This window comes from Carcharhinus amblyrhynchos, chromosome 7, assembly GCF_965287045.1.
Source record: "Carcharhinus amblyrhynchos chromosome 7, sCarAmb.v2.hapA, whole genome shotgun sequence".
In the NCBI taxonomy this organism is placed as follows: Eukaryota; Metazoa; Chordata; class Chondrichthyes; order Carcharhiniformes; family Carcharhinidae; genus Carcharhinus; species Carcharhinus amblyrhynchos.
In genome coordinates, this window is record NC_137330.1 from 88,005,255 (window position 1) to 88,020,800 (window position 15,546).

The 15,546-nt window shown below is 43.9% G+C and overlaps 1 protein-coding gene across 4 annotated transcripts in view; it reads left to right on the forward strand.

The window, feature by feature from the left end:
* The window catches only part of slc2a12 (solute carrier family 2 member 12), a 91,062-nt gene that overhangs the window by 38,639 nt on the left and 36,877 nt on the right, over window positions 1-15,546 (forward strand). For all 4 annotated transcript variants that reach the window (XM_080192740.1, XM_080192741.1, XM_080192738.1 and 1 more), the window contains exons 3-5: window positions 3,366-4,700; window positions 4,952-5,074; window positions 10,501-10,633. In XM_080192740.1, coding sequence (XP_080048866.1) covers window positions 3,366-4,700; window positions 4,952-5,074; window positions 10,501-10,633 — 1,591 coding nt within the window. The remainder of the gene's footprint in view (window positions 1-3,365; window positions 4,701-4,951; window positions 5,075-10,500; window positions 10,634-15,546) is intronic.

Genomic DNA, 15,546 nt, shown 5'->3' on the forward strand with positions numbered 1-15,546 from the left:
GGGGACTAGCTAGGGTAAATGCATGGGGTTATGGGGATAGGACCTGGGTGGTATTGTGGTCAGTGCAGAATCAATGGGTCAAATGGCCTCCTTCTGTACTGTAGGGATTCGGTGATCCGATGAAATCCCATTGCATAGAATTCATTGGCCTTCAGGTACATTGCAAGAACAGCAAGAATTATTACAGGTCTCCACCATCGGAAATCTAGCGCGATGGTCACACCAGGGGTTCAGAGGCCACTGAAGTCCCTGGATGGTCAGGGGCATGGCTCTGTGGTGCACATCAGTCAGTGCCCACCTGGCAGACTGCAGGTGCTTGGCCATGGACACTGGACAGCCCGGCATACAAGTAATAAATTAGCAAGACCTCCGCTGGCACATAACAAGACCATAAGAAATAGCAACGGGGGTGGGCTGTTCGGCTTCTTGAGCCTGCTCCGCCATTCAATAGGATCATGGCTGATCCGACATCCCTCACATCCACTTTCCTGCCCTTTCCCCATAATCTTTGATCCCCTTACTGATCAAAAATCTATCTCACACTTAAATATACACAAGACCGCTGCCTCCACAACTCACTGTGGCAAGGAGTTCCAAAGACTCAACTCTCTATGGAAGAAACTCCTCCTCATCTGATTCTTAAATTAGCACCCCTTTATTCTGAGACTATGCCATCTGGTCCTAGACTCTCCAATGAGGGGAAATCTCCTCCCAGCATTTACTCTGTCAAACCCTTTAACAATCCTATATGTTTTAATGAGATCACCTGTCATTCTTCTAAATTCCAATGAGTCGAGTCCCAACCTGTTTAACCTTTCCACAGAAGAAAATTTCTCCATGACTGGGATCATCTGAGTGAACCATTTCTAAACAGCCTCCAATATCTTTCTTTAAAAAAGGGGACCAAAACTGCTCACTGTACTCCAGATGTGGTCTCACCAGTTCCTTGTACAGTCACAGTTGCCTTCTTTTCACATGTGTGACAATGATATTTAGCCCCACATCTCCCTCATTTCTTCTGACCCTTCAACTGCTTCCATCTCTCAGTCTTTTTGTCCATTATCAAGATTTGGTCACAAATCTGGCTCAACACGGGGAAAACTAAAGCCACTAAAGCTAACATATATGAAACTAACTTCATTCCTGGTGACTGATTCCACTCTGTTCCTTGCCTGTTCCCTCAAGACCACCAAGGATTGCAGGTTTTTATTGCTGCCTCAACTACTTTATTGTTGATAGAAGAGATTTCAACTCAAGGGAGGCGATGGCCCAGTGGTATTATCACTAGACTTTTAATCCAGAAACGCGACTAATGTTCTGGGCTCGAATCCTGCCATGACAGATGGTGAGATTTGCATTGAATAAAAAATATTTGTAATTAAGAGTCTATTGATGACCATGAAACCATTGCCGACATGCCCTTAAGGGAAGGAAATCTGCCGTCTTTACCTAGTGTGACATACATTTGACTCTAAAGTCACAATAATGTGATTGACTCTCAACTGGTATGACTTAGTAAGCCACTCAGCTCAAGGCAAATAGGGATGGGCAGTAAATGTTGGGCCAACCAGTGACACCAATATCCAACAAATGAATTTGAAAAAGTCATTCTTAATTATTGGAATTCCTTCTGTAAATCTTTTAAGTCAACTCTTGAGCCATGCATTTCATTACCTCTTCTAATTTCTCCCTTTCTAGCTTCATGCTGGTTTTTCTTTCTTACATTTTTGAAATATCTTGGAATGTTTTTCTTAACTAAGGATGCCATACAAATGCGTATTTTTGTTGTTCATGGATCTAAGTTGCACAAATATTTAAAAAGAAAAGATTATTTTGCCAATCATCCCAAATCTATCAACAACTGCTACAGAATGTCAAAAATATTCACTTCCAAATTTATAAATTACGGTTAGATAAATTATTTTGCACTAGGATGTTTGCTTTGTCTATTTTAGGAGATGTTGCTATTTCAATCACTGGATAGGATTTGTCCCTGGAAAAGCCATTTTCTGGTTATTTTGCCTGATAGAGACTCATTGAATCCTACAGTGCAGAAGGAGACCATTTGGCCCTTTGAGTCTGAACCGACCACAATCCCACCCAGGCCCTATCCCCATAACCCCCTGCATTTACCCTAGCTAGTCCCCCGACACTAAATGGCAATTTAGTATGATCAATCCACCTAATCTTTGAACTGTGGGAGGAAACCGGAGCGACTGGGGGAAACCCACACAGACTCGGGGAGAACGTGCAAACTCCACACAGACAGTGACCCAAACTGTTAATTGAACCTGGGTCCCTGATGCTGTGAGGCAGCAGTGCTAACAATCGTGCCATCATGTCACCTAGAGTTGATGATGTAAGTGCTCCATTCACAGCAACATCTTGTAGTCTAAATCACTAAGGTTCAGAATCCTTGGAGGCATTGAAGCTTTCTTGAAAAGTCATTTCACTGGGGAATTCTAAAACACAATGTTGATTGTGCCAGCAAAAAAGTAAGTTGTGCTTGCTGGCCGTCCTTACAATTTACTTACCATTTTAATTTTGCTTATAGACACACTGAACTCTCAATTCACCTAGGTAGGTCAACAGTTCACTGCCGCTGTTGCTGCAATATATAAATCTTCCTACGACAAATACGACTTTTTTTTACGGATATGCAATTGTTCTGCCTCCCAGTAAAAATGAGGCTGATTTGACACCAAGTTGCATTTGCAAAAAAACATAGAATCTTGGATCAGATCCTTTGAGCCTGCTCCATGACTCAATATAACCATGGCTTGTTTATGGAACTACATGTTGGAAGTTGTTCTGTAGTATCACCGAGTTAAAAAAATACTCAGCTGCCATACCGATTGCTGTGTAAGTTTGCATTTCACTAAATACCATAGATGGAAATTGGCTGGGGTCTTTCCTATGCGTGCAATTCTTACTGTCCAATTTTCCAAGCTGCATACAGATGACTCAAGATGCAGAATCTCAATAACAACACCATTTCCCCCTGGTCTTTACAAAGTGCAATGTAAATTAAATAAGAAGCACGGATGGTTGCTGGCAGCCCAAGAATTGAAAGAAACCTCAGTTTTTCCGTAGCCTAATGCATGCGGAGAAAAATTTAGTTCAATGGGTGATTAAATGTCCATTAGAAATGCTGTGTGAAATTAGACTGGATGCGTCCCATGGCATCTGTAAATTTATTCTCCAATCACAAGGACCAATATCCCCAATAAGCAATATGAGTTTGTTTGAATTTGATGTAGAATGTTCAGGTCCAGTGGAGGGACTTAGAGGAATCCTCGTGATTTATTTTAATTGCCACGTATGATTTTATCACCTGAAGTCTAATCATTTAACTGTTCTCCTAGGACCTATTAGCCTGATTCTCGTTGCTGCGTCTGTGATTGCTTCTGGCAGTGGACTTATCTTTGGCTATGAGCTTGCAAACATTTCTGGAGCTCTTCTGCAGCTGAACACCGAGTTCCAGCTTACCTGTCAGAAACAAGAGCTAGCCGTCAGTGCAATCTTAATTGGAGGCATAATAGGTTCCCTTGCTGGTGGTTACATGATAGATCGATGGGAAAGACGGATAGGAATCATCATAACATCTTGCTGTTTTATATTGGGAAATGCCATTATGTCTGCGTCAACCTCCTACGCAATGCTCATTGCAGGTCGCATCATTGTGGGAATTGCTACAACTTCAGGTGTATTTGCAGCCTGCATTTACCTATCGGAGATTGCACCACCAGACAGAAGAGGCCTGCTAGTAGTGCTGACTGAATTCATGACTGTTATTGGCATCCTGTTTGCCTATATTTTTAATTATGCCTTAACTCACACTTCAAATGGATGGCGATATATGTTCATAATTGCTATGCCACCGGCTGCAGTGCAACTCATTGGCCTTTTCTTCCTCCCGCCAAGCCCTCGGTATATGGTTAAGAAAGGACATGACGAAAAGGCAAGCCTCGTCCTGAAGAAGATTAGATCATATTCCAACATTGACAACGAACTCACAAACATCAAATCTTCCTTGGCCACTGAAAGCAGTTACACATTTTTTGATCTGTTTAGGTCAAAGGACAATATGAGAATGCGACTCTGTATAGGATTGGGTTTGGCCTTGTTCCTGCAAACTACTGGTCAAACAAATGTTTTATTTTATGCATCAACTATCTTAAGGTCCGTTGGTTTTGCAAGTAATTCAGCAGCGACACTAGCTTCAGTTAGTGTGGGACTGGTGAAAGTGGTGGGCACAGTCCTAGCAATGGCCTTCATTGACCAAATAGGACGTAAAACATTTCTTTACATGGGAAATACTATTGTAATTATATCATTGATTATATTGGCATCGATGATCCATAAAATCCCAATGGAATCCATAAACATCTGCAATGACCATAATTACACTAATCACTGGCATGACAATATCACCTCTACAACGCCTGGATATAATTCAGTGGCTGCCACTGCCTTACCTTCAAATACAGACTTTAGTTCATCAAAACATAGAAAGCTCTCAGTAACAGATCATGGCAGTACGGGAATTACAATGCTGCAAAATGCATCCTCTTCTCCATTTACGGGAAACCCTGAGAAAGATGGACACACAAATGAACAAGTCTCTCCTGTCTTGAAGTGGCTTATTCTGTGTTGCCTGCTTGTATACGTGGCTGCCTTTTCTGTAAGCTTTGGACCAGGTAAGCTCTTATGCAGGAGTTGCTCCTGCACAGGTTATACCATTGGTAAACTTTATAATCTTATTAGAGAATTAATTATCAAAATGTATTGTAATAACCTGTACACGATCTTTTCCATATCCACCAAGGTGATTATTTGCTTTTAAAATGATGTGCAAATGTCGGACGTGCATTGTTTAAGGATAGTTTCTGAGCAGTATTTAAGTTTGGAAGTGCTAACTCTAACTTTATTTTCTGTTTTTTGATTGCAGTAATTTGGGTGCTGTTGAGTGAAATCTTTCCGATAGGGATCAAAGGCAGAGCCGTAGCTTTCATAGGATGCTTGAATTGGGTCATGACTCTGGTCATTGCTTTAACTTTTTTGTCTGTGACAGGTAAGGAACAGGCTTTTGGGAAATGTTGAATGAAACCTGAATTGAGAATAACAACACGCATAGTTTGAAACCAAATCCACATTTTCCAAGTCTGACAAAAAGTGGGCATTGTTATGACCCGTCTTGTTGGCTTATTTGCCTTTGAAGTGCAGATGTTCAACTTTCCAATGGTATCCTGCCCACCCATCCCTGCCCTCGTGTAGGTCATAAGCACAAGAAAACCTGCCCAAGGAGCAAGATCTGAGGCATACTTGTCTGAGGATCAGGAATTCCACACAAAGGTTTAACTGTCAAAGTGCTGCAGTCAGCTTATACATGGAAAAGTTTTGGCAGGGACTGAAAAGAGAAATAGTGGAACCGCATGGAACAAGCACAACATTCCTCCCTTTGCTGTTTTTGAGAGTTGGAGGTCGTGCTGCAGGAAGTGTACACAAAAAGGGAAGGGCCATTTGGAGCTGAAATAATTGCACAGGTGCAGGCAGCATCAAAGAACTTCACTGACTGAGATCACATTGGCTGCAATCAGAAAGCAGGCACGTGTCCTTTTCTGTGTTAAACACAATCCCTGTGGTTTCGATCAAGCGTGGGATCAATCATCAGAGCATCCACACTCTCTGGACGATATCATTTCCAGAATTTAGAGAACAAAGGCAGCACAGTGGCACAGTGGTTTAGCACCGCTGCCTCAGAACAACAGGGACCCAGGTTCGATTCCCAACTTGATTCACTATCCACGTGGAGTCTCCATGTTCTGCCCATGTCTGCATGGTTTTCCTCCAGGTGCTCCGGTTTTCTCCCACCATCCAAAAGACGTGCTGGTTAGGTACATTGCCCATACCAAATTCTCCCTTAATGTACCTGAACAGGCACCAGGGTTTGAAATTAGGGGATTTTCATAGGAATGTCATTGCAGTGATAATGTAAGCCTACTTGCGACATTAATAAATAAACTTAAACATTTACTCTGTTACATTCACTTTTTCCATGGTGCCAAAATGATATGGCAAACTAAATTCTCAAAATAAGAAGAAACTGCTTCCTCTTAGTTGAGGGGTCAATTACCAGGTGGGTACAAATGTAAGGTAAGGGGCCGGAGTTTTAGTGGGAAAATGTTTTCATGCAGAGGGGTGGTGGGAATCTGGAACTCTGTGCCTGACCGGGTGGTGGAGTCGGGAACCCTGACAACATTAAAGAAGCATTTAGACAAGCACTCAAAATGCCATAGCGTACAAGGCTATGGACCAAGTGCTGGAAAATTAGATTAGAATCGATAGATGTTTGATGGCCAGCACAGACACAATGGAGTGAAGGGTCTCTTGCTGTTCTGTGAAACTCTATGACTCTGATCAAATGGTCTCATTGACCACCAGCTCAAATACCACAATGGCCGCTAAATCTGGCAAGAGACCAAGGAGGGGATTTGCGTTGACAAGATCTCCCCATCACTCCCGCCAGTTCACACTCAGGAAGAGCGTGAGCTTTGTTTACATAAATAAACATTACATTAATGGGCTTGATGCCACTACCTGCACCATCGTCCTAACTTCCCTCCCAGCCTGTGTGATGTCCCGCCAGCACTGATCGCTACTGGTTTGCAAAAGCGAAAACCAGTTGAGGTGACCACGATGGAGGTGCACAGGTGAGTGTAGCTAACAGGGGCGAGAGTTATGCTTGGGCATTGCCCCCTGGCACTTGGGCCACTTTCAGGAGGCACTCATGGGAGCTCCATTGCAGAGGTTCCCCTTATCGGGTGGGGGGGGGGGGGGGGGTGTTGTGGGGGGGGGGGGTGGTGGTGGTGGTGGTGGGAGTAGAGAGTGTGGGGGGCACGGTGGTTATCCGCCAGTGTGTGGTTTCTCAATGTCTGTGACGGAGAATGGGGTTTCCTTGTGTCTGTGGGGGGATATCAATGTCAGTGGTGAACCAGGGTCCACATAGTCGATGAGTGGTGGCGAAGGTGGGTGGGGGGCTGTTCCTTTTATGTAAATCAGAGAATGGGCCGCCCTTTAAAAAAGCGCCTCCATCTTGGGATTTCCCGTATTCCTGGTTTTCTTCAGCCCTGTCCTTCTAGCTGACTGTGCCAATTTCGCTTCCCTTTCGAAATTTCACACAGTGCTGTTTTAATTTAACTGGGGGAAGTTTTAATTTAATTGGGGGAAGTTTCTGCTCATCCAGTGCTGGATGTCGGATAAGCAGCCTGATAGTTTGGCATCAGTAGAGGAATCGATGGAGGGGGTGGTAAGGAAATCAACAGCTTAAGGCCACTTCTACACTTTTATCTCTTTTCCTTATTTTTTCACTGCTGCCAAAAAATGGGGATGATGCCACATAATGGCAGACAGGCCTGCTATCCAAATAACACTTACATGCAGGCTCTCGCTGGAATTCTACTGCCCTGCCCACCACGGAATTGGAGCGGGCAAATGGAAATGTTCTTTGACCTCGGGCTGGGATTTTCCAATCTTGGGTCAAGTGAGGCTGTAAAATCCCGCCCTCTGCCTCACATTGACTTGCTTTTTTAAAAAAAATGTTTCCTATCCTTAAATTTACAAAGCCAATGCTCAGAGCGGACCAGGCGAACCCAAATCCATCTCTTTTCTTGCCCCAAAAGCCAAATTCAAATTGGATCCAATTCATGGTCCCCACAAGAGAGACAACAAGATCCCTGATGACAAGATAAGGCATTGCACTCCATTTGGGCTCCATCCAACTCTTGATCTTAGCCAAAAAGCCTGCAAATCGACTTGCTTGTCAGTTATTTTTTACCTGTCGTTTTTTAGCTGTGTATCTTTAAATCTTAATGAAGCCTAATAGTCTGTTGTCCTTCCTTTTCAAACTTCCCAAACCTGCACTCATAGAATCATAGAATCTCTACAGTGCTGAAGGGGCCATTTGGCCCATTGAGCCCACACCAACAACAATACCCCCCAGAGACCATCCCCATATTTACTCTGCTAATCCCCTTGACACTAAGGGGTAAGTTAGCATGGCCACGCAATGTAACCCGCACATCTTTGGATTATGAGAGGAAATCGGAGCACCTGAAGGAAACTCACAGAGACACAGGGAGAACGTGCAAACTCCACACAGACAGTCACCTGAGGCTGGAATTGAACCCGGGTCCCTGCTAATCATTGTCTCACCATGCCACCTGAACTTGTCGATTTAGGTGAGTTTCATATCTGTTTATATTACTTAGGAGGAAATTGTACATGTACCAGGAATTCTAAGTAAGCTGTAAAGCACTGCAATTTAGTTATCTGAAATATTACTTCTACACTTCATTTTGTGACTCCAACAAATGAAAAATATGTGTAGAATTACAGACTTCAATCGGTTGCGTCAAGTTATACGAAGATAGTTACAGTGAAATTCGTAACTTTTTTTTAGATTGGAGTGGCATGGTAACTCAGTGGCCAGCACTGCTGCTTCACAGCGCCAGGGACCTGGGTTCGATTCCTGTTTGGGTCACTGTCTGTGTGGAGTTTGCATGTTCTCCCCATGTCTGCATGGGTTTCCTCCGGTTGCTCCGATTTCCACCCACAGTCCAAAGATGTGCAGGTTAGGTTGATTGGCCATTGTCAGGGCATTAGCAAGGTAAATATGTGGTGTTATGGGAATAGGGCCTGGGTGGGATTGTGGTTGATGCAAACCCAATGGACCAAATGGCCTCTTCGCACTGTAGAGATTCTGTGATCCACTGGTTTATGTGAGGGCCTGTTCAGTCATTGTCACAACAACAAGAGCGGAATGAACAATTGATTATTTTAGCAGGAGTTCAGAGGTTGTCTGTATCCCTATGTTGTGACTGGTTACCTAAGTTTGGAGCAGCAGATCTCCATCCATACTTGGGCAATATTCCCTGGTGGAGGCTGTGTTATGAATGTAGTTGGACTGTGGAGGAGATGGTGTCAGGTGATCCAGGGCACAAGCTCCAGCCAGGACAGAAGTTGCTCGGACAGTCTTGTACTGACTGCTAGTGTCACAACATTGAATAAACAGTTCCTGTTTGTTTTATACTTACTTACCTCGTGGTTTCTTTATAGTCCATAATTAGATCTCAAACATAATAGGCTGCAGACCCTACTTGATGGCACCTTCTTGTGTGCAAATTGACTGCTGCATCTTCTACATCATAAAAGTGATCAAACTCTGAAGGTACTTTATTAGGTGTAAAATGCTCTAGGAAATTGTCAAAATTGCTGAGAGTACAGGTCTTTATTTACAAACTTTTCATGTCATGTATTTGCAACCCCAAGACCTGAGAGTGCATCTTTATGGTGAATCAGAATCCTTCCTGACTGGAGATCAATCCAAATGGATAGGAGCTGAAAAGTCAAGACAATAGTGTCTTAGCACTTTGAACTATCGCAAACCATTTCAATTATATTTTTTAAAGCTCAGCAACATGGGCATTGGCTTCTCACCGGGGAATGTTTGTCTCTGCATTTCACAAAGTAATTTATTATTTGAAACACTGTGAGGAGTTTCACCATAATAAGGTGCTATTGAACCATGGTTATAATCAAAGGTCAAATCTAGGTCAACTCAGTTGATGAGGGATTCTGAGCCTAGGTAATGTAACTGTTCAGGGACCGTGTGCCATTTATTACCAAGATTAAAATGAACACCTTCAGGACACTGTGAATGCTGGAACAATCAAAATTTTCAAGACTTAGATTAACAGATTTGATGGAGGATCACCGAGACCATAAGACATAGGAGCAGAATTAGGCCACTCGACCCACCGAGTTTGCCTGTTGAAGTGTTGACTGTATTCTCTCTCCATAGATGCTGTCAGACCTGCTGAGTTTCTGCAACATTTTTTGTTTCAGATTCCAGCATCCACAGTATTTTGCTTTTACAAATGATTTTTTGTTGGGATCAGGTACTCAGGTAAAAACTTACATTGGCAGGTAATTCGAATTGAGATACGTACCAGGCATAATCTATCTGGATGGTGGAACAAGCTCTGTGGGCACCATTAGGTTGATTGGCACAGCTAAATTGTCCCTTAGCTCCAGAGGGATTCGCAGTGTAAATGCATGGGGTTACGGATATAGGGCCTGACTGGGATTGTGGTCAGTACAGACTCGATGGGCTGAATGACCTTTTTCTGCACTGCAGGGATTCTATGATTCTATGATTTTATGATAAATGCCTGGCCAACACGTATTTGTATGTTCTTATTTATGAAATATTTGCTCAATGTATGCACAACTCTTTTCATTTAAATCTTTCTGCAGTTTTAAAATTAGACCATACAGCTGGCTGGGATGTGCACTGAACTCATGACCTTACATTCACGTTATGTCTAGTCTCTGTGATAATTCTGATTTTGCAAACTTGTGGAGTGCGAACATTACATAAACTGTTGTCATTTCCTCTTTGAAAATGTGCTTACCCGTGTTGTTATTTACTGATTCCAGAATCAATTGGCCTCATGTGGGTGCTTCTAATTTATGCAATGCTGAGTTTTGTTGGACTGATTTTTATCTTCATCGTTGTGCCTGAGACAAAAGGTCAGTCTCTAGAGGAGATATCTGAAAGGCTAAGCCACGGGTAAGTTGAATTCCATATATTCTCATGGTAAGTGGAGCGTGCCAGCCAGACAGATTTAACAGCCAACATTATGCAGTAGGCATAAAATGTAATTTAGGATTTGGGTATGATCAGTTGGATGATGTATTTTAATAGTTTCCAACTCCCTCTGTCGCTACAGATTTCATCCCCTTGGCTGCTTTAGCCACTTCAGGACATTGAAAATTAGCATCAAAAAGGCTTCACCATTTGTGCTGGTTGCTGCACTGAATTTTCCCAAAAAAATGACTAAATATAATTTCAGGTGCAAAAATCGGTGCACATCGCACCTTGTGTTGGATCGTGTTCTTCCCCGAATTTGTTAAATTATTGCTCTCCCATGTGATTCATGCCATGCCTGACTTGCTGCGTGTCTGATTCACCCAACCCAGGCCTCAGCTAAGCGTTGTTCACAAGAGGAAGCTGCTTTTGGATTGTTGCTCAGCACCCACTCCCAATCAAGCTGTGAGAAGACCAGTGTCACGACTCTCACAGGGAGCCCTGACAAGATTGCTTGATGCCATGGAGGAGAGATAGGCCTCCGTTGGAGCAGTGGGGTTAAGGAATGTTTCCCCTGCCAACCCTGACTCAGGCATGAGCCCAGGAGTCAGTGTGCTGTCAGCACAGACAGCAGACATAAGCAGAATCTTGGAAGCATCACCGCTTTACACACAGTGAGTCATCATCACTCTGAGCATTGACAAGCGACTTACTGACACTGCCAACCCAGGCCCAAATCTGTGAACCTGGAGCCTATGAAGGCCTCCCTGGCCCTCCTGGCCTGGCACATCAAGGCTGCTGCCTCTCCTCTATCCTCAGGATCCTCCTCAAGCTCATCCTCCACTCCCTCCCGGTCCTCCTCTTCCTCCTGAGAGGAAGAGACAGATTCCTCCTCCTTCTCTCCTCCAGTATGTCAGTCCACTGCTGTGCCAGGATTTGGGGGGCACAGGAAACAAAAACAATGTGGGACACTCTCTGGAAGCTATTCTGAAGTACCCCGCTGAATGGGTAGAGGCAACGGAAACATATTTTCAGCAGTCCAAGCACTATTCAATTACTGACTGGGTGTCATTGTGGGCATCATTATAATGAGACCTCACCTTGGTCTTGGGCCTCTGTACTGGCATCATCAATCATAACCTCAATGATAGCTCTTGTTCCCATATGAGCCGTCCTGGCAGCCTGGGGTGATCCTTGAAGACCCCGGGGATTTGCGAATACCCCAGTATGAAGCTATCGTGTATGCTTGCTGGAAATCACACATGCATGATGTTCAGCCGGTGGGCTCAGACAATTTGGACATTCAGGGAATGCACCCCCTTACGGATGATGACGGACACTCCCTGACGCTGCAGTGCTCTCAGGGCTACATGTATCCCATCAATGGGTCCCTGAATCTAACTCATTCCAGCGAATGTGGTGAATCCAGCAGCCCTGGCATCTCGCTGGGCCTGGTCCAGATCGGAGGCCCGGGCATACAAAGCATCTCCTGGCTGCACTTGTGAGCTGACGGTTGAAAGATGCTACGTACATCACCAGTCGAGCCCTTGAATGCAAAGACGTTTAGGGTTGCCATGGACTTTACAGCCACTGGGAGTGAGTGTCTTTCTCCTCCACGTGTCGCAGGTCTAGGAAGATGTGTTTGAGGTGCCACACTGTTTCCTTGTTCAGATGGGGTCTTCAGTGGCACATGGTGCCCAACAGCCCGGAGAAGGACATGCAAGGAGACCCAAGGTCTCCTTAACAGTCTCATGGGTGGCTAAGTCTTTAGCCTGAGCAACAGCCTTTTGTTCTACTGGCGCAGGCTACACCATGAGTTGGGCTTCTCAGAGACAGTGTTGTCTGTCCATCTCCAGTGATGTGGTTAGAATTATCACCAGCTCCACTGGCTCCATACCAAGACAAATCTGAGAGAAAGAGACGGAGAGATATAAAGGCAGTCAATTAGGTGATCCATGTCATGGACACTCAATCCCTCCCAACACCCCTTATCATACAATCATAGAATCATAGAAACCCTACAGTGCAGAAACAGGCCATTTGGCCCATCAAGTCTGCACTGACCACAATCCCACCCAGGCCCTACCCCCATATCCCTACATATTTACCCGCTAATCCCTCTAACCTACACATCTCAGGACACTAAGGGACAAACTTAGCATGCCCTATTATCCTCATGATGTAGAGGCTGACAATTCTACCCTGTGGGCAATTTTGCCTCAATTATCTGCTATCCATTACACATCATCGCTTCAATGCCTACGGTCACTGCCCATGCTGCTTCAGAATCATCCACAGCCCCCGTCTCTGTTCACATCAGCAGCAGTGGGGTACATCATGTTCACATGGACGCCCATGTGAACCTTGAAGTCTCTTGGATCCCCCAAGACAGTGGGTGGTTGCTACTGTGAGGCATTCCCTCCTGATGATCTGCACCCAACCTTCAAACTCTGATTTTAACTTGGAGAATGTAGGCAGCTGATCTTTGATGAGGGTTAAATGATGTTGGCCATTTAGCTGGAGGAGCGAGACTCTCAGGAATGTTGGAGGGCACAAGTGCTCTCTGAAGCAGGGAAAGACAACACTAACAGGCACGGATAATATTCAGGCTTGGTCAATTCGTAACCTAATTACTGTCATGCCTTAACAGTTAAGACACCTGAGCAGCTATTGTATTATCTATGACTTAAAGCATGCCCCATGTACTCCCCAAACACCTGAACATGACTGACTCTGACTTGGCCTCCTCAACCCCAGCCCCCACCCCTCCAACCCAAAGCCCCTTTGAAGGAAACCCCCATCCCCACATGTAGTCAGCAGTTACTTTGCCCTTATGTACCCTGGCACTAAGTGGTGAGTAGTACTCACCTCCCCATCCTCTGAGCCCGTGGCGCCCGGTCCATATTTTTAATGAGCAGTAGTAATTTGCGGTCAGGGTGACCTCACGCTGGTGGGCAAGAAGATTCAGTGAGGCCGGAACAGCTGACTTTCTAACCTCAGTAATGACATTCAAACGCATCCAAATCAGGTTCTCGCCCTTTGAGTGTGAACCTGATTACATTAAGGGGAAGGTGAGGGGCCTCTTATGAGAGTTTGCAGACATAATGGGATTTATGTCCACAGAGACCAGGCCTGGAAAATTGCAGCCAGGGTCAAACTACAACATTTCATTCTTTTCCTCACCTAAAACCCCACTTTTGAAGGCCAACAAATTGATGTCTAAATTTTACTTGCCTAAGTCCTAGTTGAATCATGAATAGAAATATAAGGGTGGCAGAAAATGCAGGAAGACCTAATTCTAGGTTACTTTTGATTTCAAGACCTATTAGCAATAGTCACTAAGTGAAAAGAGCATTGTAGAGACTATTTATTGCATTATGAGTTGGCTCATTAATTTGAACAATGATTCATAGGCCTACTGAGCTTCATATACCAGTTGTCTGCAGATTTACATTGGGCAGTACAGGGCCCATTAATTGGTTTGAAGGACTCTGAAACCACTAAAATGGATATTCCATGGCCAATATGTTCCAGCATAACAGGCACCCATCATTACATTGGGGAAATTGGGCATTTTTATATAGGTCCAAGGGACATCCCACATTTGATCTTTGTGCTTGAATACTTGATCTCTGCTGGAACATGTGTGATGCAAGCAGCCTCAATTTCCTCTGGTTACAGAGAATTAAATTCAACCAGCTTTTTAATTCTTGATTACTACCTCTTGATCTCCAATCTCCCCTGCAGCGAATGGTGATTTGACTGAGCGGTGAACAGCATTAGAGAGGAGAGAAGATGGTCTAGTGGTATTATTGCTTGATTATTAATCCAGAAACTCAGCTAATGTTCTAGAGATCTGGGTTCAAATCCTGCCACAGCAAGTGGTGGAATTTGAATTCAATTTTAAAAATCTGGAATTAAGAATGATCTCAAAACCATTGGAAAAACCCATCTGGTTCACTAATGTCCTTTAGGCAAGGAAATCTGCCATCCTTACCTGGCCTACATGTGGCTCCAGAGCAATGTGGTTAACTCTCAACTGTTATCTAAGGGCAACTAGAGATGGACAATAAATTGTGACCAGCCAGTGATACCCACGCCACATGAATGACTAAAAAAAAATTTTGACATATTCAGGATAGGAGAGGAAATATTGTCAAAATTGATGTCAAAAAATCTAATTCATTCCTTTGTCCAGATTTGACTATACTGCAATGCTCTTTTGGCCTATCCCTCTGAAAAGCTTAGTTCGCCTTCAACTCTGCTGACTGTATCCCCTCGTTCACTGAGTTCCACTCAAGCATTACCCCTGTCCTTGTTTTTCAGTAATTGTCCCCCATCACCAAATGTGCCCAAGAACAATTAGATATAGGCAAGAAATGCAGACCTTCCTAGCAACAAAAGGCACATTGAAACATGGAATAATTCAGAACTGGATGTGCAGGAATAGATGGGAGATCATTCAGATTAGACAAGGGGCTGAAACTGAATGTCAACATTTCAAAATCAAAATGAGGGACATAGGAAGGATAAGAATGATGATTCTATTAGATTTTATGTACAAGGGGATAAAAGTGGTAGCATTTTCGAAAAGTTGAAGCTTCTGAAGGGTGAGGACAAGGAAATCACAAAGAATAGAAGTGTGGAGTTAACCTTGAACTGCCTTTACAATTCCATATCCTCTCTATTGCAAAGATGTCCTGGGATGGTTTTGCTTTTCCCAGCTTTGTGCTGATGGCTATTATCACCCCAAATTTTCACTGAACTACAACTTTGCCAGAAGAGTGGTAAATACACTGTGTAGTTTGGACAAAGTCACAGCAACAGAGCAGGAGCAACTCCTAAGCAATTCCTACTCTACAGATCATCCAGGACTTAATACTGGACAAGGAGTT